Source organism: Ursus arctos, unplaced genomic scaffold (assembly GCF_023065955.2).
Source record: "Ursus arctos isolate Adak ecotype North America unplaced genomic scaffold, UrsArc2.0 scaffold_26, whole genome shotgun sequence".
NCBI lineage: Eukaryota > Metazoa > Chordata > Mammalia > Carnivora > Ursidae > Ursus > Ursus arctos.
Genome location: NW_026622941.1, coordinates 9,214,579 through 9,238,656, shown reverse-complemented (window position 1 = coordinate 9,238,656; position 24,078 = coordinate 9,214,579). Strand labels below are relative to the sequence as shown.

At 37.1% G+C, this 24,078-nt stretch overlaps 1 protein-coding gene across 4 annotated transcripts in view; it reads left to right on the top strand.

The window, feature by feature from the left end:
• Positions 1–2,392: 2,392 nt before the first annotated feature.
• The window catches only part of LOC113258085 (pregnancy zone protein-like), a 45,856-nt gene continuing 24,170 nt past the window's right edge, over positions 2,393–24,078 (top strand). For 2 of the 4 annotated variants that reach the window (XM_026502807.4, XM_057319027.1), the window contains exons 1-14: positions 2,393–2,567; positions 5,372–5,555; positions 6,306–6,459; positions 6,619–6,671; positions 7,170–7,190; positions 7,644–7,812; positions 9,299–9,383; positions 11,476–11,599; positions 13,168–13,282; positions 15,034–15,143; positions 17,323–17,484; positions 18,107–18,334; positions 19,619–19,682; positions 23,120–23,262. In XM_026502807.4, the coding sequence (XP_026358592.2) occupies positions 2,485–2,567; positions 5,372–5,555; positions 6,306–6,459; positions 6,619–6,671; positions 7,170–7,190; positions 7,644–7,812; positions 9,299–9,383; positions 11,476–11,599; positions 13,168–13,282; positions 15,034–15,143; positions 17,323–17,484; positions 18,107–18,334; positions 19,619–19,682; positions 23,120–23,262 (1,695 nt within the window). In that variant the 5' untranslated portion in view covers positions 2,393–2,484. The remainder of the gene's footprint in view (positions 2,568–5,371; positions 5,556–6,305; positions 6,460–6,618; positions 6,672–7,169; positions 7,191–7,643; positions 7,813–9,298; positions 9,384–11,475; positions 11,600–13,167; positions 13,283–15,033; positions 15,144–17,322; positions 17,485–18,106; positions 18,335–19,618; positions 19,683–23,119; positions 23,263–24,078) is intronic. The other 2 variants (XM_044385235.3, XM_057319028.1) reach the window with 2 other exon arrangements.

Genomic DNA, 24,078 nt, shown 5'->3' with positions numbered 1-24,078 from the left:
GCATTACTACTCTGAGCCTTATAGGTACAAAACCTTTTTTTAAATGATTTGATTATCTTTAGTTACAGAAATGAATGATAAGGTGTTCATTAAAATCTATTGAAGAATAAAATACCAGGATAAAACGACGTGGGGAATTAGAATGGAAATACAAGATCCAGAAGAAGCAAGAATCATGTAAAATTTCCAACTAGCAACAAAAGGATCCAACAATGGATGATGGTACGCAATAAATGACGAACGGTATGCACATTGCATTGGATGTGTTTAAAAAGTGATATTACAGTTTCATTTTTAAAATAGTAGTATTTATAATACACTTTTTTATCATCTTGCACATGATGAAAAAATTTAAGCTAAGGAAGTGTGAGGAGTTACATGTTTAATAAAATTCTTTTAGGGAATATAAGAAAAAGGATGGAAGACCAAAGAATATAAAGTCTTAGTTGAGAATGCTGGAAAAAGTATCATTTATGCCACATCATATATATTTTAAATGAACCTAATAAAATTTGCAATTAAAAATCAAAATGATAAGTTTTGATCACACTCAATTTATTCTTCTATTCCCAAAGTTCAAGCTACAGTGCTGATTTTTGCTTCATCCACATATGGATTTTTATTTTTAGTCATTAGGCATTTGGCCAAAATATAGGTTTGTTGCACATCTAATAAGTTTAATTATGCCTGGGAAAAGTAATATAGGACCTCTTATAAGTCATGTATTACTTATTATAAGTTAATTTATCCCACATTAAGCGGGTGGAGAGTAAGTGCATTGCTTAGGGCAGTGCAGGAGTGGAGAGAGAGCACTGGGAGCTCAGTAGAGGAGAAAAGAACGTAAAGATTCTAGTGAGGGAAGGACCCAAAATCAAACACAAGAGTTTTATATTCATTCAGCAAACATTTGCCAACTGCTAAGGACCACGACAATGCTTTATTATAGCTTATTCTGTTTGACTTGGCTCTACGTCACCCACAGTTTATTATCCTCCTTGGAATTTAGATATCTTATGTACCTATAGTTTCACAGTTCACAAGGGTGGCTCCGTACATTATCGTCACTTCTCACTCTCTCAGATCATTTACAAAAATGTAGTCAAAAGGGCGCCTGGGTGGCTCAGCCAGTTAAGCGTGGGACTCTTCATTTCACTCAGGTCATGATCTCAGGGTCCTGAGATTGAGTCCCGCCTCCAGCTCCGCGCTGGGTGTGGAGCCTGCTTCAAATTCTCTTTCTCCCTCTGCCCCTCCCCTCACTCGTGCTCTCTCTCTTTCACTCTCAAATAAACAGATCTAAAAAAAAAATGTGTGTCAAAAACAAAAATCTACTTCATTTATGGAGATGCTTGTTTCTCCTCACATGCTATTTTAGAGTTTAAACCGGTTCTCTATTTAAAATATACACACTTCATATTCTGGGGTCCTAGTTAAATTAATGTAACAGCGTGGATCTTTCTTATTTCACAATTCCATGAAAATAGATTCTAACACCCCAATCTCCCTCGGAAAGCAAATAGGATGATGAATCACTATTGATAACATTTTTAAAAAGATTTTATTTATTTATTTGACAGAGAGAGTGAGAGAGAGCGCACAGGCAGGCGGAGTGGCCAGCAAAGGGAGAGGGAGAAGCAGACTCCCCGCTGAGCAGGGAGCCCAATGTGGGACTCAATCCCAGGACCCCAAGATCATGACCTGAGCCAAAGGCAGACGCTTAACCAACTGAGCCACCCAGGCGCCCTGATAAAATATTTTTATATTGCTCAAAGTAGAATTAAATAAGAACGTTCATCAAATAAAAGTCGTTTCCTTAGGGAACAATTAATTGGCTTTTATTCTAGATGTTCAATGAACTAAGAAATAATAAGTATGTATTACCTGGGTAGTATCCAAATGAATTATCTTTTTCTTTATGAACAAACAAACAAAGAGAGCTATAAGATGCAAACATTAAGCTGTTAAACAAGGGAGAGATTGTCTTCAGATTTATTTTGCTTCAAATCCTTAATTTCACTCTTTGTTTCATTAAAGAACCATGTAGGATGAAGCTGAGGGGAATAGGTGATGTTCCCTAGACTACCAAGAACCGATTTGGGATATGTATTTATATTAATAGCTCATTAAAAAAAGAAAATGAAAGTCAAGAATATTAATTGACTTCATCAAGTCATATAATTTATTTTGTTTCTTCTTAAAAATACTTAAGGTACTGATTAATAATCAGAACCAGCGTAACCTAAAAGTGCTATTTTTCAAAGGCTTAGAAAATTTGAGAAAGTGTATCAAAGAATACTGATGGTCATAGACATAAGCTGGGATTGATTTTTTTATACTGAAAGTAGTTAATATGTTACAAAAATAAATGTTTAGCAGTTTACTTTCACTGCCCATCAGATAAAATAAAAACCAGTGATTCTGGAACAAGAACAGAGTTCAAGGAATCAAGGGCTCAAATTCCTATTATTTCCTCTTTCTCTCCACACCATGAGGGGAAATCAACTGCCCAATCCAGTCCTGATTCTGTTTTTCCTGCTTCTTCCCAGAGATGCTTCTACTACTCCAAAACCGTAAGCAACATTTCCAGAAAATTCGATTGTCTTTCTCTTTCTTTTTGTGTTATCTGCTTCTTGATATGTGTCTCTTACTTATTTTCTGATTTCCTGTGACATTATCTGCTATTGAAGGGGTTTGGAAAGGTCAGTAAATTGTTATGGCTCATGTGGAAAGAGGCATAATCCAATTCTAGCAAACACAAAGACATAAGGCAGTAACATTTATGAAACATTCACCAAATAAGAATACAGAATTACACAACATTCATTAAATAATAATATAGAATTTCTGCCAAAAAAAAAAAAAGGATACATTCCTTATTGTCTCATGAAAAGGGCTGCAGTGTCTCGTCCACTGAAATGACTCAGTGGCCGTATTTTCCCCAGTGAGGGATCACCAGGATGGATGCATGACTTTCAGACAAGCCAGGCTTTGTGTGTCAGATCACTCAATTCTTCAGCAAACCTGTAGAGGCTGGCATTAGATCTTGAGAATATACAGATTAACAAAACGTGGGTCCTGCCCTCAATACCTCACAGTATAGAAAATAGGAGGAGATTGTGCACAGAGAAAGGAATCCAGTGCAAAACCAGAAATGAACGTTGCAGGATTCTTTTCTTTTCTTTTTTTTTAATTTTTCCCATGGCTTTTATCTGTGATTCATTAGAGAAAGTTGTTACACTTGGTATTGTAACTGTAGTAACATGAATACAGTTTCTAACTGGATTGTAGGAAATAGGCAGTTTTGCAGTTTCAGTTAATGTATCACTTCCATGTATCATAAAACATACTAGGGGGCCAAGATGTTCCTTTTGAATGAGATTTTTATAATCCACAATGCTGGGGAGATCTTAAAGTTATCTTAAAGGAGATCTTAAAGGTATCTTAAAGGAGATCTTAAAGGTATCTTAAAGGAGATCTTAAAGGTAAAAAGATCTTAAAGATCTTTTATAATCCACAACGTTGGGGAGATCGTAAAGCCTTTAAAATCTTTTTTTTTTAATCTCTTAAGAATTTTTATTTTGTTATGTTAGTGAGTGTTGCAGGATTCTGTGAGAATGCCCACAGAGATAACCTATCTCTTCCTGGAACCTTTAAGGGATCCAAGAGAAGGGGCATCACCTATGTCTGCAGAGAGAAAGTTGTTTTGTGATAAGTCTTATGAAATAAATGGAATGTATCCAGATAGACAAAGACACTTCAGAGAGAGAGAAAGGCCTGGGCAACCAGAGCATTGCAAAGTGCAGCACATTTGAGTGATTGTAAATGATGGACCAAGAGCAACAGGAAGGGGGTATTTTCTTCTGGGTGGACATGGTAATATATTTGGTGATTAGCCTTGCATGGCTTGTCTTGTCTTCCAGCATCAGAGAGTGAAAGAGAGGAAAGAACTGAAATTGCTTCTGAAATAATACTGCAAAGCAATTCAATTCCTCCTTATCTATTAATTATTATCTCTTTAGTGTCCTGAAATAAGGAAATTCATGTCATCCACATGAAACCCAAGACCACATGTACACAGGTTCTTAACACTGTCAGTGATAATCAATTGCTTAATCATATTTCGTTGTTGCTAAAAAACATTTTTCAACTTTATAGACATATAATTGACAAAATTACAAAATATACCATTTGATGGTTCCGTGTGTGTGTGTGTGTGTGTGTATACATATACATAATGGAGGGATTCCTCCCATTGGGCAAATTAACATATCCATCTCTTGCATATTTACTCCTCTACTTCTTCTTTTTCTCCTTCTTATCCTCCTCCTCCTCCTCCTCCTCCTCCTTCTTCTTTTTCTTCTTCCTCTTCCTCGCCTTCTCCTTCTCCTTCTCCTTCTCCTTCTCCTTCTCCTTCTCCTTCTCCTTCTTCTTCTTCTTCTTCTTCTTCTTCTTCTTCTTCTTCTTCTTCTTCTTCTTCTTCTCCTTCTTCTTTTTGTGAGAACATTTAAATTCTACTTCCAGCAAATTTCATTTATACAATGCAGAATTATCAACTACAATCACCATGTCATACATTATATCCCCAGACTTCATTCATCTTATTATAACTGAAAGTTTGTACACTTTTACCAACCTCTCCCGATTTCCTTCAACACCTCTCCACCCCAGCCCCTGGCAGCCACTTTTCTATTCTCCGTTTCTATGAATTTGACTTTTTTAAAAGAGTCTACATATAAGTGACAGCATGCAATATTATCTTTCTCTAGCATATTTCACTTATGATGATCTCAAAGCCCATCCATGTTTTGCAAATGATAAGATTTCCTTTTGTTAAGGCTGAACAATATCTCATTACATATAATCCCAATTTGTTGATCCCTTTCTAAATTTGAGAATAATTTCCTTTTTTAAAAAGACCTTATTTATTTGAGAGAGAGAGGGAGAGAGAGAGAGAGAGAGTTTGAGTGATGGAGAGGGGGGAGAGAGAAAGGGAGAAGCAGACTCTCCGCTGAGCAGGGAGCCCAATGTGGGGCTCGATTCCAAGACCCTGGGATCATGACTTGAGCCAAAGGCAGACACTTAACTGACTGAGCCACCCAGGCAACCCTGAAAATAATTTCTATTCAAAATACATAATGACTCATGGATTGCTTATCCATAGCTTATGAATAGCTTTTCAAATATTGTGATTGGAAATTTCTGAGTTTCGAAGATCTTTTTGGATTGGCTTTTGAAGAATACATTCCTCTACCCTATTACTGAAATCTGGCTCTGTTTTATGATTGGTGATTACAGAAAAAATGATCGAGAAAACAGCCACGATAATGCCGTCTTTTTAACTTTTCCATGATTGATCCAGACCTCTTCTCCACAGGCAGTATCTGGTGCTGGTCCCATCCCAGCTGTACGCTGGGGTTCCTGAGAAGGCTTGTGTCATGCTTAATCACCTGAATGAGACGGTGACACTGAACATTATTCTGGAGTATGGAATGCAGGCCAGAACCCTCCTTGCAGACCTGGTGTCAGAGAAGAACTCCTTCTACTGCAGCCCGTTCACTGTCAGTATGACTCCTCGGGATAGGGGAGCTCGATAGAGGAAGAGCATATTAGCTGATGCCTTGTGTCCTGACCCCCGACAATAAAAAAGCATAATGAAAAAACTGAGAAGTACAAAGTGACTTTCAAATTAGATTCTAAAAATGAAAGTTCTACTGAATATGCTTTCATAATATTTACAAACAATTCTAGCGCAATATGCAAAATGTAGTAGTAGTTATAGGAAAGATTTCATTTGCTCTTAAACTTGTAAGGGAAATAAAGTTCATGCCATTACCCATAAAAACACTGAAACTCATAAATTTGAGTGACTTATTTAAGATCTCACAAGTGGTTGTTGGTTAATGTCTTGTCCTTGTAACCTTTTATTATGTAAGGAATTAAATAATTAATCATACTGGCTAACTACCAATGATAACACATAATGTTGATGTTGACCATCGGAAAATAACATTCGATAATTATTTTAATACCATCATATTACTGTGGAAATGAGAGTATATTATTGCCTTCACCCTCATGACTGTTTGAAGAACTAGTTCCTTTTATTGCAGTGACATCTTCCCTTTAAATCAACGAAGCATTACCATGGTGATACATTAAGCATAAGAATCTATAAATCCAGGGACCTAATTCTTGACTTGTTCCTAACTTGTTCTCTGGGACTAACCAAGAGAAATAAGAAAGTCATAAAGACTGAGAAATTCAGAAGTGGGTCTGCACAGATCTTTCAGCTCTTTTCTGCTTTACAGCTTCCAGAGTTACCATCTTCCTCAGGGTTGATTACTGTGGAGGTGAAGGGGCCAACCCAGCAGTTCATAAAGAGGAAGACAGTGCACATCATGAAAGTAGACAGCCTTGTCTTTGTCCAAACAGACAAACCCATCTACAAACCAGGACAAACAGGTATCAGGAAACAAATCAGCAAGGGCAACTTTAAGGGGTGGATGTGTGGTTCTCTATTATTTTATTCTCCAATCATGAAAATCCAGGCATGCTGTTATCTGTGTTATTTACCCCCGATTCCCATTGGAGGATTTCATGGGCAAAATCTCTCTGTTTCAGTGAGATTCCGCGTTGTCTCTGTGGATGTCAATTTCCACCCTTTGAATGAAACGGTAAGTCTCATTACAGTGGATGAGTTTGGGGGAAAGAGGCAAAAACGTCGAGACCATTCTTTTGGAGAACCTGAAACCAATACGATCTCATAAGAGTACCACTGCTGGAGAACAGTTAAAATTTCCTTTTAAAGATCCCAGTAATTTTTATCGAACAAAAGAAAATAAGTGCACTTGATTTCTCCCTTAGAGAAATGGAAACTTTCTCAAAGATAAATTCCATCTGCAAAATGAACTTCTTATTTGGACCTTTTTACCTTAGCATAGGTTTCCTCAATTGTACAGTATTTCATAAAAGTAAAGTCATGACTTCTCAAGAGATATATGTCCCAAACTAATCATATAAAGTGACGAGAACCAAACTGGGGCACATTTCCTTGTTTGGACAAGAAATATACAGACTCACTCCCTCTGATCCAGATAGTCTATCAATGCTGATGTCATGGTTTTCTTTTTCTAACCTCTATCCCATATTCATACTATTTTTTTTCTTTCCAGTTCCCAGTGGTTTATATTGAGGTAGGTAATATCTTATGCATCTCAGTTGGAATGAGGACTTACTACAAGTTATGTTCCATTGCCCCTTGCCCCCTCCTCCCTCCCCGCTAGCACTTCACCAAAACTAAACAGTTTTCCGTCTATCTTCAATCCTTTGGAGAGTGGGTAAGACGTAAATGAAGGAACAAAATCCCCTTAAATGATACAAGTTCATTACTCTTCCAATATTTCTGACCAAAATGGATATGCATAATTTCAAAAAGAGGTATTGCAGTCTGCAATATCTCATAGCTGGTAAGCTTGCTGCCCTTTCTTCAGTGTGGAATTCCTAGAAAACTTTGCTCAGTACCTTTGGTGTCAATTTACCATCCATCTCTTATCCAACTCCCAGTGTGCCCTCCCTAAAAAGCTGTCCCTCTACTCAAATTATATATTTCAATTCTTTCTATGAACTCATAATGTTTTTACCTATAGAATCCCAAGAGGAACCGAATTTTCCAATGGCAAAATCTCAGATTGCAAGGGGGACTCAGCCAGCTCTCCTTCCCACTCTCGGTGGAGCCCACTCTGGGTACTTATAAGGTCAAGCTGCAGAGGGAGTCAGGGGAAAAAACAGAGCACCCTTTTGAAGTGAATGAATATGGTAAGAATTCTGCCTGTGTCCAAGACATTTATGACATTAGAGTATTTAAGAGTTTAAGAGTTTTTACACATAGGTACAAGCAAAAATCTAGCATATAGTATTTGGAAATTAGCTAGTTTTTTTTTATTTACCTATTCATTAAGCTTTTTTCATGCACTCTCATGTAATCCTCTTATCAACCATCTGAGGCGGATACTATATTGTCTCCATTTTACAAATGAGTACATCAATACTAGAACAGTTAGTAATTTACCAAAATCACAGAGCCAGTAAGAGGTAAGAGAGATTTTAATAGGTCCATTACCCTATTCGAACAGAAATTGTTAACCAATACAACAAACATCTGCAAGCATCTGTGGATCTGTATCTTGTAACTGAAGGTACCTCCTGGCTGTCTATGACCTACACTTATACTACTCTAATCAAAGTGGTCAGACATTGAAGCCATCTTATTAGCGATCAGTCATGTGGATTTTCTCATGTGAATTGAGCATATCATGCCATGAATGAAGAGACTTATCACAAACACATGATTCCTTGGGGCGCCTGGGTGTCTCAGCCGTTAAGCATCTGCCTTCGGCTCAGGTCATGATCCTAGGGTCCTGGAATCAAGCCCCGCATCAGGCTCCCTGCTCGGCGGGAAGCCAGCATCTCCCTCTCACACTCCCCCTGCTTGTGTTTCATCTCTCACTGCCTCTTTCTGTCAAATAAATAAATAAAATCTTAAAAACACACACACACACAAAAACACACACACAAAAAAACCATGTGATTCCTCAAATTCACCTGAACTGCCATGAGGATTATAGAACAGGGATGTATTATAGGAACAGCTAGCCTTACGCAGCTGTGAGAGAGGATGGGAAGGTAAGGGTCCAGCAGGAGGAGCTGGTGGATCACAGGAAATTACTAACCAGTTCTCCTGAAGCATTGGTGGAGATGAATAACTTAGCACCTTCAAGGGTATCTTCAGATGCCAAAGTGGACCACAAAGGGAAACTGATAGAAGAATCTATGGAAGACTATATGCATCTCTACCTCATCATATCTACCACTTCAATATTTCTGTAATCAAGTGTCTGGTGGTGGGTCTGGGGCCTCTATTAGTCAGCAGGACAAACAGTTGGGAAGAACTGGACACAGAGGGAAAGAATAAGGACAGATTGGAATTTCCTCACCTCTCTGTACCTGTCACCACATCTAACCAGGATGATCTTCAGAGACTAATGACGCTGCTTTCCTTCCATCTTTAAGTCTTGATGAGATTCAAAGGGATTCTAGGAAATATAGGGCCAACATAACCAAGTTAACATGGTACAAACTACCCATGGCCATAAACACATCTCTGTGGTCAGTAGGGGTCCTGCTGCTTCTTACTGTAATTGAAATATTTTCATGTGATCCTATGTTATAAGGTTCTGTAATAGAATTGTTACTAATACTTGCAAGATATCCTTCACCTCTTTCTTCCTTCTGTTGACAACAGTTTTGCCCAAATTTGAGGTCCAAGTGAAAATGCCCAAGACTATTGGTTTTCTAGATGAAGAATTTACAGTATCCGTCTGTGGCCTGTGAGTTACATTTTTCATCACATTTCTGTCTCCCTAACTCTATGTGCATTGCAAGTAATCGTTACCAAAGTATTTTAATTAGAGAATGACTTTCTCTCCAATACACCTGAGCTCCAGCTAAGAAGCAAGGGTGGCAGCATAGGACACTTTTACTTCTACCAATAAAAGCATTTATTGAACACTTAAAATGTGCCAGATAATGTTTTAAGTGCCTTGTGAAATGGGGATGGTTATCCTTAGTGTGCGAATGAGGAAACTATAACACGTGGGGGATAGAAAACTTGTTCAAGTTTCTACATATAGTAATGAGAGACTAGAATTTAAGTCCAACAGTCTGGCTCCAGACCCTGAACTCTTTGCCACTATCCTATATTGCCTCTGCAATTAAAAAAAATCCAGCTTCATAAAACATTGTACATGCCAGACACTATGCCAAACTGAACACAGGATGTCCAGCTCAAGGTCATGTTCATGTTCATAACCTCTGTGTTATTCTGTATCTTATTACCCCCATTTTTTTATTGCTCCCAGTTTCTTAAACTATGGAAAATTAGGGGGAAAAAACAAGCAGACCTTCTTAAGTAGATATATAGATATATAATGTAGAATTCAAAAGTCATGTCATAGTTATTTCTCCCCTGATTGCCTTTTAGTTCAGTAGAACATTCTCCACGTGCACTGAGGAGAGACACTCTACCTCTTGCTTTTGGAAACAGTATGAGGATCATATTTTCATCTTTCTTACCAGTTTTGATGCTTTACATTTTTTCCTTCAGAAGGGAGAGCCCTTTGAGTCACATTTAGAAATAACATTCAACAACGTGAGATTTAGTAAATAATTTATTGCTTTATCAGCACTTCTAGAAATTAAGAGGGAATAAACTTTAGAAAGGGGAGGATCAGGGTCACCAAAGCCAAACCTTTCTTACCTCACAGTTTGGGCTAAAGCAAGAAGTCTCAAACTTAGGTGAATATCAGAATCTATGGAGACGATTAGTTAAAATGTAGATTCCTTGGCCCCATGTCTAAAGATTCCAATCATAAATCTAAGGAAAGATTCAGGACTCTGAATCTCAATCCATATCTCGGGTAGTTTCCGTGTAGTAGGTCCATAAAGCATACTCTAAGAAACAGCAGACTACATTTGACTTCCCATCATGTCTTACTTCACTCAGCCTGCTGTGACAAAATACCACAGCGTGGGTAGTTTACAAACCATGGAAAGGTATTGCTCATGGTTCCAGAGGCTGAGAAATCCAAGATCAAGGTGCCAGCATCGTCACGTTCTGGTGAAGGTTCTCTCTGGTTCAGAGCTGGTGCCTTCTTGCCATGTCCTCATATGGTGGAAGGGGCAAAGGATCTCTTTGGAACCTCTTTTATAAAGGCACCAATCACATTCAGGAAGGCTCCATCCTCATTATCTAAGCACCTCCCAAAACCTTACCCCCTAATACTATCATCCTTGGGGGTTAAGATTTCCACATATAAATTCTGGGGGGATGCAAACATTCAGACCATACCATAGCATATCCTTGTATGAGATTTGGCAGAATCAGACTAAGTCATTATGATACTGTCCATTTATACATATCTATTCTGTGTAGCTAGTGATTTTGAATATTTAAATTCCCATTTGAGTTCTTATTTTCCTCTTAAGATACATATGACTAAGGGAGAACTTAGAAATACACTGTCTACGCATCCTTAAATTTTTCCCTAAAACAACTTGGGAGGTATTGTAAAACTAGAATTATAACCTAGATAATCTGAAGGCAAGGAAAGAAGGAAATAAGAGAGTCTTATAGTAAAACCTCAATTGAAAGGGAGGAAAGATCTGAGAAAAACTACGTTGTTAACTTTTTGTTTAGAAGTGTTTCAAAAAGATTCAGTATTTTCTCTTAGAGTCGCAGGCGTAGGTCCACTTAGATAATTAAGACATAGTTTCAGAGTAAGTGCTTCTGAAGTACAAATCTGGAAGGAAATACAACTGCTATATGAACAAGATGGATTTATGAATGGCTCAAATCATGTGAAAAAATATCTGAGTTGTTTATATCAAATATCCTTTTGTATAATTGCTTTATTGTTATAGATACACATATGGAAAGCCTGTCTCTGGTCTGGTGACAATTAATGTATGCAGAAAATACTCACGATACCATTCTGCCTGCCATGGAAGACATTCCCAAAGTATCTGTGAAGAATTCAGTCAACAGGTATATGGAAACCATTCTCCCCAGGACACTAACACCAGGTCTTGTTTTCTCACGGGTAATAATGCAATAAAGAATATCGTACAAAAGAATGCAATGTTGTATAGAGAAAAGAGCACAACAGAGAGTAGTGTGGAGTAGGGAAATATTATAAGACTGCCTGGCAATGTTAGGAGCCCCCTTGAGAGTTGGGTTCATGAATTTATAGTGGTATTTATTTAGCTAGTTTTGTAATTGCCTTCTGATGGTGATCAGCATGCCAGGTATAAAGGCATAAAATAATGTGGAAGTGTCCAAAGTTGGCTTTTCTCAAAAAGAATGTGGCAGATGTTAAGAATTTAGTTAGTGGGAGAGGGCGAATGTCTGGCTCAGGTGGTAGAGCAATTCAGGGTTGTGAGGAGAATCAAGTGACTTGTTATGGAATCTAAAGCTCATGTGGAATAATATGAAACCAGCATAAAAAGATAACATAAAGGCCCAGGGAGTGACAGTGAGTGGGCACTAAAAGGTATGGTAAAGAAAGTTATCAAAGCTTCAGAGAGGGGCTCAGTCAGTTGAGCATCCAACTCTAGGTTTCAGCTCGGGGCATGATCTTGGGGTGGTGGAATCGAACCCCACTTTGGGCTCCATGCTGGGTGTGAAGCCTGCATAAGATTCTCTTTCTCCGGCTCCCTCTGCCCCTCCCTCACTTCTCCTCCCCCATGCATGCATGCACACACTCTTTCTCTAAAAAAAAAAAAAAAAAAAAAAGCCGCAGAGTGCAAATGAATGAAAGGCAAGTGTGTTGAAAATGATGATGGATGTCAAGATAAACATCAATAAGAAAGATAAACATGAGAGAACTTAGGTTGCCAAAACTTTAATATATAGGGGACACAGGAATTCATTTTTATTTTCAAGTGAGTACATTAAAATATGATTAAGTAAATTATAAGGAAATTCAAACAAATTAAATATGATTAAATTTTATTATGCAATAAACATTTTCAGGTAAATAAGTAAAAAAAATGAAAACAAATCTTTCTTAAGGTGTTGGTCCCAATATTTAGTTTGGAATTACTGTAATGATTCGTCTATTCAATGAATATATGTTTTTATTAATATCCTAGGCATGGAGAAATACAGTTAAGAAAATATAATCCTTAGTCAGTGTGTAGACGAAGGTGGTCACAGAGGAGATGTTACATCTGAGCTGAATTTACAAGAACAGTAACTGTTGGCCAAGATAAGAATGGAAGAAAAAATGTTGTCCCTTGGGGAACAATGGATGCAGAGGAAGTAGAGTGGCACATGTGGAAACTAGGAAGTTTAATTTGGCAGAAACAGGATAGGCTTTCAGAAGAGAAGGAGGAAGGCAGAGGTTGGCAATGAGTAACTCAACAATTAATGAAGACATTTGATATCATTTTTGGCTTGGGAAGAAATTTTGGCTTGGGAAAGAATCAACACCTAAAAGATGGTCAGAACATTTGTAAAATTTCCTTGGGCCAACAAAAAACTTTCACAGGTTGATAACTGACTTTTTTGACAGCAAACCAGAGGACCCAGGAACTCTGTTTCTTTCTCTTCAGGCAGACAGTGAAGGCTGTTTCACACAACTTGTGAGGACAAAAGCATTCCAGCTGAGACAGAAGGGGTATGACATGACTATACACGTGGAAGCCAAAGTCAAAGAGAACGGAACAGGTTCACGTTATTTTCAAATATTTATTAATTCATTAAGTCACCAATATGTTAAGCACTTATCAAACATCCATTCCATGTGAAACACATTGTAGTTTCTGGGGACTATGAAAATAACATGGTCCCTGCTTTCAAGGATCTAGAAATCTAAAGAGAAATTACATACATGTGTGTATATGTGTGTGTGTGTGTATGTTTATATTTACAACCATAAGAAAATTTCCACGAGAAATGTAAAAACTAAAGTCCAAATGAGTATGAAGAGAGAGAATTCTTTTTTTTTTCTTTAAAGATTTTATTATTTATTTGACAGAGATAGAGACAGCCAGCGAGAGAGGGAACACAAGCAGGGGGAGTGGGAGAGGAAGAAGCAGGCTCATGGCGGAGGAGCCTGATGTGGGGCTCGATCCCATAACGCCGGGATCACGCCCTGAGCCGAAGGCAGATGCTTAACCGCTGTGCCACCCAGGCGCCCCGAGAGAATTAATTCTTATGTAGAGAAAAAGAAAGTTTATAAAGTAGTATGTGAGCTGGTTTGTATAGAATGGCTAATATCTTGAAAGCTAGTGATGGACTGGGAACACATGATTCACATAAAACAAATGTGTTTGGTCTCCGAAGAATCTGAAAATGTAAGTTGGGGCTAAGGTGTGTAAAAAAGGAAATCGCATGTTAAAAAGGTTAGACTTTATTATGAAAAGCCTTGGATATCAGCAGATAGATTTAAGGAGAATGTTCTAAATAATTGATATTTTGAAAATATAATTCCGGCAGACATGAAGAGGACAGGCTGGATGAAACAATTTTAAGAGGTTACAATGTGATACATCAGATTATTATTCAAAATTGCTCCAAAGATTACAAATCTGGGACCTGGGAAATGGAAATGCCATTAACCAAGATAAGGAGTAGATGAGAAAGAACTATGGTGTTGAGAATGTGTCAAGGATAATTAATTGTAATCTGGAATATCAAGATAGACGTTGACTCATTCAGCTTTAAAAATAATTTTAAAAGAAAACCAGAGCAAAGTCAGGACCAGAAATGTAAATCTGGAACGATTCCCATTGTAATTATCTATATCCTCCTAAGAGTAAGTGCAATTATCCTGAAAGTGAACTCACTTAGCATTGCTAGATAGGGGCTAGAGACAGACAAGGAGAGGCCCAAGGACAGAAACAACTACATTTAGGACATAGTGTCAAATAAACAAGCATAATAAAATTAGAAGTCACAGGGATGGGGGAAAACAATAAAGGTTTAGATGATGAAGCCAAAACACAGATTACACTTCACTGAATGGAAAGGCACCAGGTGTTGCTGTACTGGAAAGGCCATACAGTGAAAGGAAGGGTCTTGCCGGGGAAGTAGTTTGTGATAGACATTTAAGCACATTTTGAGGCCAATGTGAAGAGTCATGTTGTATGCAAAAAGGGGCGGGGAGTGGGGAGGCATCTGAGAGAGACAGAAACAAAAATGGAGCAAGATCACAGAGGAGATGGGAAGAACTTAAGAACACAAGTGGAACCAGTAAGATACTTGTGAAACCACAGGAATTGGGGAATTAAGTACAATAATTTCTGTATGAAGGTGAAGCTAATGTCAGGTTGCTGGTATTTTCTCTGTGAAAAATTCTGGAAAGGATAAGGAATAGAATAGGGATAGTACTTCATCATGATGGAGTGAAGCTGGGGTGGAGGCAGGAGGTGAGTTGAATATAAAGAACTATTCAACTTCTTTTATTTCTTTTTCAGAGTTGGAATTAACCGGGCATGGATCATGTGAAATCACAAATACCTTAAGCAAACTGAAATTTATAAAAGCGGATACACATTATAGGCATGGGCTCCCTTTTTTTGGTCAGGTAAAATATTTTTTCAATAGAATCATAATTTGGGGGCTGTGGTCTTAAAGAAAATGATTTTTTATACCACAACAGTACAATTGATTATAAAAATATTTATTTAGAATGAGGAAAGAAATTACAGCAAATGACAAACTTAAGAGGCAAATACCATCACATTCAGAAAAATAAAGCACACTTCTATTAGTTCACTTCCTAACACACCTCAATCACACTTTTTTCCTGAGTAGTGTGGCTGCATTCCCTTTTGATTGCCTCTTTATAAACAATGATTTTGTAATATAATTTTTTAAAGATACTCTTTCAGCTTCAAAGCTCAATATTGGTAGTAATATTGGTAAGTTTACAGACTGATATCCAACTTAGTAAACTATCAATTTTCTGTCGTATAAGAGGTATAAGGTTTCTAGGCATTTTAAATTTCCTTTTTTAGTAACTAATCTTTGAATTGACAGTTGATAGATAATTGACAGTTGATAGGCAATTGGCAGATGATAGGAAATTTCCTTATTGACTGTGAAACAGCTTTTAAAGAGCAGAGAACTAAGAGTGTCCACGATAGCCAAACTGTGGAAGGAGCGGAGATACCCTTCAACAGTTGAGTGGATAAAGAAGATGTGGTCCGTATATACAGTGGAATATTACTCAGCCATCAGAAAGCATGAATACCCACCACTTGCATCGACATGGATGGAACTGAAGGGATTATGCTAAGTCAATTAAGTCAAAGAAAGAAAGACAACTATTATACGGTTTCACTCATATGTGGAACATAAGGAATAGCATGGAGGACCACAGGGAAAGAGAAAGAAAAGTGAATGGAAAGAAATCAGAGAGGGAGACAAACCATGAGAGACTCTCGACTCTGGGAACCAAACTCAGAATTACAGAAGGGAGGGGAGTGGGGGGATGGGGTAACTGGGTGGTGGGTATTAAGGAGGGTACTTATGGTGATGAGCTCTGGGTGTTATACACAACTGATGAATCATTGAATGCTATATCAAAAACTAATGATGTACTATATGCTGGCTAATTAAACATAATAATAAAAAACACAATAAATTAAAAAAAAAAAGTGTGACTGACTGAGGTAGAAGATTAACTAACTGGATTGGCTGGATAGTTATAGGTAATCCAGAATAGATCTTGAGGGCCTTTTAGGATATGTTCAGAATTTTGGACTAAGAAGTTACTGAAGGTTTTAAGAAGAATAACATGATCACTTTAGCTCAGGCTGTAGAGAGAGTTGTTTGAAGCAAGCAGGAAGCAGCAGGACGGTGAACTGTGTACGATTAAATAAAAAGCTATTGGAAACCAGATGGGGAAAAAAAATTGTGTTTTGTCAGCTGAGAAAAGAGGTAGAGCTAAAATAAAAACAAAGCACTTCTTTGGGGCCTAAGCATTGCAATTCAGGATTTGGGCAGCAGTTCAAATACTGCTCCCTGTCCCCAAGAACAAATATTAAAGGTTTTTAAAGACAGAGGTGAATTCTTGTACGTGTTATTCATGAGAATTTTGGTTGATGTTGGTGGCAGAGAGCTAGTCGTGACTGAATATAATTGGTTGCTAACTCTGTCACTGAGTAAAATCTGTAGCAGGTTCAGGTGTTTGGGCTGAATTTGGCCCAGTTCAAAAGTTCATGGGTCCTCCACTGAGGACGTGCATAAGGCCCATCTCCTTAATGGCCTCCCAGCGCCATTGTAAACCCCTTGATAAGGGATCTCATTTTATTTCACTTTGAACAAGTTTAACTGGAATGGGAGAAGTAAATAAAATAGTGTTTAACAGAGTAAGAGATAGCACTCGGCCATGGGTTAGAGTTAGTCAGAGAAAGAGAGAAAATGATTTTTAAAAAGGCCCTTGATATTGCTGCATAATCTATGGGATTGAATAGAAGCACCGTGTACAGAGATAGAGAACACCAGGGATGAAAAAAATTGGGAAGGGTAATATTATGAATCCATTTTTTGGATATTCTCAATTGTTTTGTGTTCACAGAATATCTAAATAAAAATGTCAAAAAGAAAAATAGCTTAGAGCCCAGAAAACAAATCTTATTTTCATACTGATTCTAAGATCTTCAGTAAATGACAGCAGCCACAAGGTCAAGAGGTGAATGCAACAGAGAGTGGAAGATGTCATGGCGACGTAACACCAGCTATCACTTCCACACTTCTAGGTTCTTCTAGTTGATGAGAAGGATCAGCCGATCCCCAATAAAACCGTAGTCGTCAGTGTGGATGTAACTGCATACCATTCCAGCCTTACCACCAATGAGCATGGTTTGGTGAACATTTCCATTGATACCACCAACTTCACGTCTTCTCTCTTTACAGTTATGGTAAGTGGGAAGGGGTATCGAGGACTGCAAAGAGATTACTAAGACCACATAATTTAAGGATATACGGGAAGCATGTAAATTCTAGGGAGAAAAGAAATGGCAATAAAGAGTAAAATAGAAATTAAGCAATTTGGAGACCTAAATTATAAGAAAACATTATTTGCCAGAAAACTTTTACTTTAGATAGACTCAATTTACAGCATGATCTAGTTTCAGGAAACACTTATTATATCATCTTGATATTCCCTTGTAAAATTCAATATTTTTACAATTCTATTACAGATTAGATTTTTGTTTGGTTTCTTTGGTGTGCCGCCATTTTTTGTTTTCTGTAAAAAATTTAAATATCTTTACACAATTTATAGGCATAAGGGTATTCAGAAAAAGTAATTGATCTTGACTGTGAGTGAATATTATCTACTAAATCAGTATAGCACAGCCTTAAATAAACTTACGGAAAAGTCACTCACAGATTATGCTTTATTTGGGAAAGCAGACTGTGATGGAACCAAATAGGCATGGTTCACATAAAATCTTCCGTAAACAACTCTTCAGAGTGACCAATATATAAATAATGTACATTAACAAATAGCCTTTTTAAGACCTTTATTCTTTCCACTAGGTCACTTACAGACAGAATAACCTCTGTTTTGATAACTGGTGGCTTGAAGAATTTCATATGAGGGCACAGCACACTGTAAAGCATATTTTCTCCCCGAGTAAGAGTTATGTTCACCTTGAACTCGTTGCTGGTACCATGGCCTGTGGACAAATCCAGGATATCCGGGCACACTACATCCTGAATGGACAGATTCTGAAGGATGAAAAAGAATTAACCTTCTATTATTTGGTAAGAATGGAAACCACTGTAGCTCTTCTTAATTGTGTAAACCCCCAAAAGATTGAGTTCCTATCTAAGTAATGCCTTTTGTAAGATATTAGCGTAAACCCTTTTTCTCTTGAAGAAAAGTTTCTTCCTAATAAAATTATTAATGCTTTTATTTCTTATTTATGCTCTGGTCTCTACTGAAACGTTTTAGCTTTTATGAGTTCCAATAGAAAATTATTGAATGAGAGGAAAAATCAAGAACTTAATCAACAGGAAATAAAAATTATAAACATTGGGGCACCTGGGTGGCTCAGTTGGTGGTTAAGCGTCCAAGTCTTGATTGGTCTCAGCTCAGGTCTTGACCTCGGGGTTGTGAGTTCAAGCCTCATGTTGGACTCCTTGTTAACATGGAACCTACTTAAAAAAAAATTATAAACAATCGTCTGGAAAATATTCAATTTTGACATTAATTGGAGAACTGAAAATTTACACATATAAAGCTTCTAAATAGTCTCAAAGTTCATGACTAGTGTGATTGCAGGGGAAAAGGACATTAACAGGCATATTATAAATTGGTATGATGGCTCTGAGACCAAAAAACCTATTTGTGTCCTGAGACTAAAAACATGATCCAAAATTGATAGTTACTCAAGTAAGTCATTTTAAGAAGAAAAATGTATGTGTAGGAAATTTTATAGGAACATTAACCATAAATAATATTTTTAAACTTCTATGAAAAAGTTAAAAAAAATTGACAGTAAGTTAGAATCTTAGTTTTATTGCTTCCTCGTTATGTGACCATGGACAATTTATACGATCTCATTTGTAAAAACAAATGTCAGTTATCTTCCCTGAATACTAGGGATTGGATTTATACCTATTTCATAGGAATATTGTGCACATTAAATAAAATCTGAAAACCAAATTTTCTAGTTCAATGCCTGACACATAAAGAATATCAATACATTTAGTTTTTTAACAATAGAGAATACCGACATATTTTATACCTGCCCTTACTGTGTGTTGCCTTGTGTATGTTTAAAATATTTGTTGAAAGAACATGTAAACTTGAAGTATTAATATTCACGATAAATAGCAAACATTAAGTAAAATACTAAAACATTGCAAAACTTATATATCTGTTATTTAAGGTATATAACTCTACATATAGGAAAATACTGAGAGAGAACTTGAGTATTCGAAACTTCTGGGTTGCAGTAGAGTGATTATTAATGTATTTAAATATGTTTACGTAAGTTTAATATGTGCCCTTTAAAATGATAATTGGTATATTTCCTTCTTCAGATCAAAGCAAGAGGAAGCATCTCCCAGTCGGGAATCCATGTGTTGTCCATTGAACAAGGAGACAGTAAGTACTTCCAGGATTTCCTGTTTTTTTCTCTCATATACTCAAATTCTGAACATTGTAGCAAGATAGAGTTATTTTTACATCTTACATTTTACATGTACATTTTATAGAGACGATGGTCACCAACCTTCTTCCATCAACCAAAGATGAGGAAGCTAATATAAAAAGATGGCATACTAGGTTCATTTTACTCCAGTTAGTATTTTTCTTCATTTTATAACATTTCCATATTTTAAATTTTATTCCTAAAGTAAAATATATTCATTTTATAATTAAATATTTTAAAATGCATAAAATAGGGATGCCTGGGTGGCTCGGTTGGCTAAAATGCATAAAATAATTTGAAAGTGCAGAAAATCACCAGAGAAAAATCTTACTGCCTAGTTCTTTGTATTCATTTCCTATTGCTGCTGTAAGAGATTGCCACCCACTTCCTGGCTTAAAACCATGCAAATTTATCAGCTTACAGTTCTGTAGGTCAGACATCTCCCTGGGCTAATATCAAGGTGTCAGCAGGACTGTCTGCCTTCTGGAGCTTTCGGGAATTATCTGTTTCCTTGCCTAAGGACCTCCTGCATTCCTCAGTTTCTGTCTTCGATGCCAGAAGTACATCATCTTCAAACTCTCTCTTGCATTTCTGCCCCTTCTTTAAAGATCACCGTGATTACATTGGGCTCACTTGGACAACCCAGGATAATCTTCCCATCTCAAGGTCTTTGACTTAATCATGTTTGCAAAGTCCTTTTTGCTATATAACATAACACATACACAAGTTTTTGAGATTATGCTGTCTTTGGGGGGACATTAGTCTACATACCACAAACTGCCCTCTGGCCCCAAAGATTCACATCCATTCCATATACAAAATGCATTCACCCCATTCCAACAATCCTAAAAGCTTCAATCCTTTATAGCGTTAACACAAGCCCAAAATCTCATGTAAGTCTCATCAGTTCATAAGGCCCAAATATCATCATCTGAATTATCTAAATTAGATACTGATGGGGCCTTGGATGTAATCCATACTTCGATGACAGAGAGTTATTAGTCCTAAGAAATTTTGAAATCGGCTGGGCAAACATTAGGTTTCAAGATACTGTTTTATCTGCATCCTACAAGTATTTGCTTGTGACATTTTCATTTATGTTCAGTTCAAACATTTTCAAATTTCCCTTTTAATGTCTTTTTTGGACTATGGATGATTCATAAAATAAATATGTTATTTAGTTTCTAAATGTTGAGATACTTTTCAGAAATTTTTCTTATTGATTTCTAATTTAATGCCATTATGATCATTTCTTTTAAATTTACTGAGACATGGGGTGCCTGCGTGGCTCAGTCAGTTGAGTGTCCGACTCTTGACTTCAGCTCAGGTCATGATCTCAGGGTCGTGAGATCAAGCCCCAAGTCAGCTCTGCACTAGTGCAAAGTCTGTTTGAGATTCTCTCTCTCCTCCCCCCTCCACTGCCATCCCCCTGCTCATATGCACTCTGAATAAATAAATAAATACAATCTTTAAAAAATTTTTAAAAATAAATTTACTGAAACAGTTTTATGGCCCCAAATATGATCTGCCTTGGTAAATGTTAGCATTTCTATTCTTATGCTCTTAAGTGAAGTGTTTTCTAAATGTCATTTAAGTCAAGTTGGTTCACAGCATTTCTGTATCTTAGATCATATTTTCCTTCTGGATTTTCTTGAATCATCAACATCTCTTGATGAAAGATAACTTTTCCAAAAAAGGGTTTGTTACAAAAAGATGAACACGTTTGGTCTATTTATTTATTACATGTCCCCAGTCTAAATCTCATAAGTAGTTTCGCTTTTTTCTATTCATTTGAATAATTATAGGCTATCATTTTACTAAGACAAAATCAAAATAATATAATTTTTTGTTGTTGTTGACAGCATATTTAGAGAGATCAAAAAGCTCGTTTACCCAAAATGGGCCAGAATATCCAGGAAAAAATGAAGAATACATGTTACAAAGATTAAAATGTGTTTGTCTTTTATCTTTGAAACTCCATTTCTTCTACTAGTTCTTGGCACACAGTGGGTACACAATAAATACTTTTAAACTAATTCATAAATAAAGGATAGGATATCTCTTTGTTTACAATTTGGATAGCTAAACTTTATTTAAAGTTTATGTATTTTAACTACCCTTGAAGAGAACTAAATTTGAAGATAATAGATTTTCCTGTCTTCATATCTGTCTATAATAAGACTTTTGGATAAAAATATTAATAAAATATGGTCCATGCTTTCAAGATGTTCTCAAGATGTTACACATTTTATGTGTTCTTTGTGTGGTTTCAGTATTATCATTTCAAATTATTTTATTGAAGTATAATTAACACAATGTTATATTAGTTTCAAGTGTACAATATATTGATTTAACAATTCTATACATTACTCCGTGCTCACTGTGATAAATATAGTCACCATCTATCACCATACAACGTTATGACAATATTATTGACTGCATTCCCTATGCTGTAGGACTCAGCCATAAAAGAAAAGAATGAGATTGTTCCATTTGTGACAACATGGATGGACTTAGAGGGTATTTAGCTAAATGACGTAAGTCAGAAGTTTCAAATTTTTTTTGACCCTGAGGTTTCCATGTATTTTCACCACAAGCTGTCCTCAAATTATCTATAGATAGAGGATGGCTATAATTTTTAAAGCATCTAATGCTACAAGCAACTTAGGACATTTATGAGAAAATTAAGTGGGTATATCCTATAAGCATTATGTAGGCACAAAGAAACCACTAAGATAAATACAGGGAATTCTCTGATAAAAATCAGACTCACCTTGTTTTGTATGTGATTATTTGTACCCGTGTCTCTGCGGTATTGAAAATGGCCTGAAGGCAGAGACTGTGCTGCTTTCTTTGAATTATCCTCGTACATACAGAGATAATTAAAGATGTCTAGAAGTTCTTCTCTCTTGACTTTTTTCTTTTTCTTTCTTTTTTTTTTTAAGATTTTATTTATTTATTTGACAGAGAGACAGCCAGCAAGAGAGGGAACACAAGCAGGGGGAGTGGGAGAGGAAAGAGCAGGCTCCCAGCCGAGCAGGGAGACTGATGTGGGGCTCGATCCCAGGACCCTGAGATCACGCCCTGAGCCAAAGGCAGACGCTCAACGACTGAGCCTCCCAGGCGCCCCCTCTTGACTTTTTTCTTAAGAAATCTTTTTTTAAATTTTAAAAGAAAAATGAGCATTAAGTGTCTTTCTCTACTTAAGCAAAGGAAATGAACAACTTATCCTGCATCTTTAAGGAAGCCTGTCGTTGGTTCAGCACGTCGATGTACGCGCACCATGGTATAAATGCAAGTCTTCTCTTACTTTGGTGTGCTCCAGATGTGAGTAACTTTAAAGTTGAGAACTCTTCCGAATTGATTATCTTGGACTTTCTTTATTCTCCAGTGAAAGGTGTATTTTCCTTCTCCTTCCGAGTGGACTCAGACATTGCTCCTGCAGCCCAGTTGCTGGTTTATGCCATTTTACCCAATGGAGAAATTGTTGCCGATACTGAGAAACTCGAGATTGAAAACTGCTTTGCCAATAAGGTGGGTCTTTTGTGAAAGCAGTTCTCTTATGCATCTTCCCTTTTGAAGGATGAAAAAGAGGAAATTGTGTCCATTTAACAAACTGCCCCATAGGTCTCCTAAAACATCCTCCAAAGGACTCCGCAGGCAGACAGTAATGCCATACCCCGCCTGAGAGGGCTAGCGAAGAAGTCCAAATGTTTTAAAAGTTTCTTGTTTTATCTTAAAATTCATGTGGAATCCACAATCTGCTCTCTTATAAAGCTTTAATAGTTTCAATTTTGAAGTGTTTTCTTCCCCAAATTTTCAATTAAAAATGATGCTTCCCAAGGATGTGTCAGTTTTACCCCATTGTACCCCCTGACACACATCCATGTACTATTGCAGAAACCAGTAAAATTCTGATAATACAGAACAGAGGTGTATGTATGTGCCCCATGTCGAGAAACATAGCCTGGGCCCTCTAATAATGACCACAGCAGAAAAATCTAACATACTTGCAAATGGGATCTTCTATTTCCAAAGAATACATAGTTGTAATAAGAAGCTTACTGAGATATAAATAAGCTTTTTTTTTTAAAGATTTTATTTATTTATTTGACAGGGATAGAGACAGCCAGCGAGAGAGGGAACACAAGCAGGGGGAGTGGGAGAGGAAGAAGCAGGCTCATAGCAGAGGAGCCTGATGTGGGGCTCCATCCCAGAATGCCGGGATCACGCCCTGAGCCGAAGGCAGACGCTTAACCGCTGTGCCACCCAGGCGCCCCGAGATATAAATAAGCTTTATCCCAAGAGAATTTCATGCTGTAATCATAACATGGAGAATCAGAGGACATT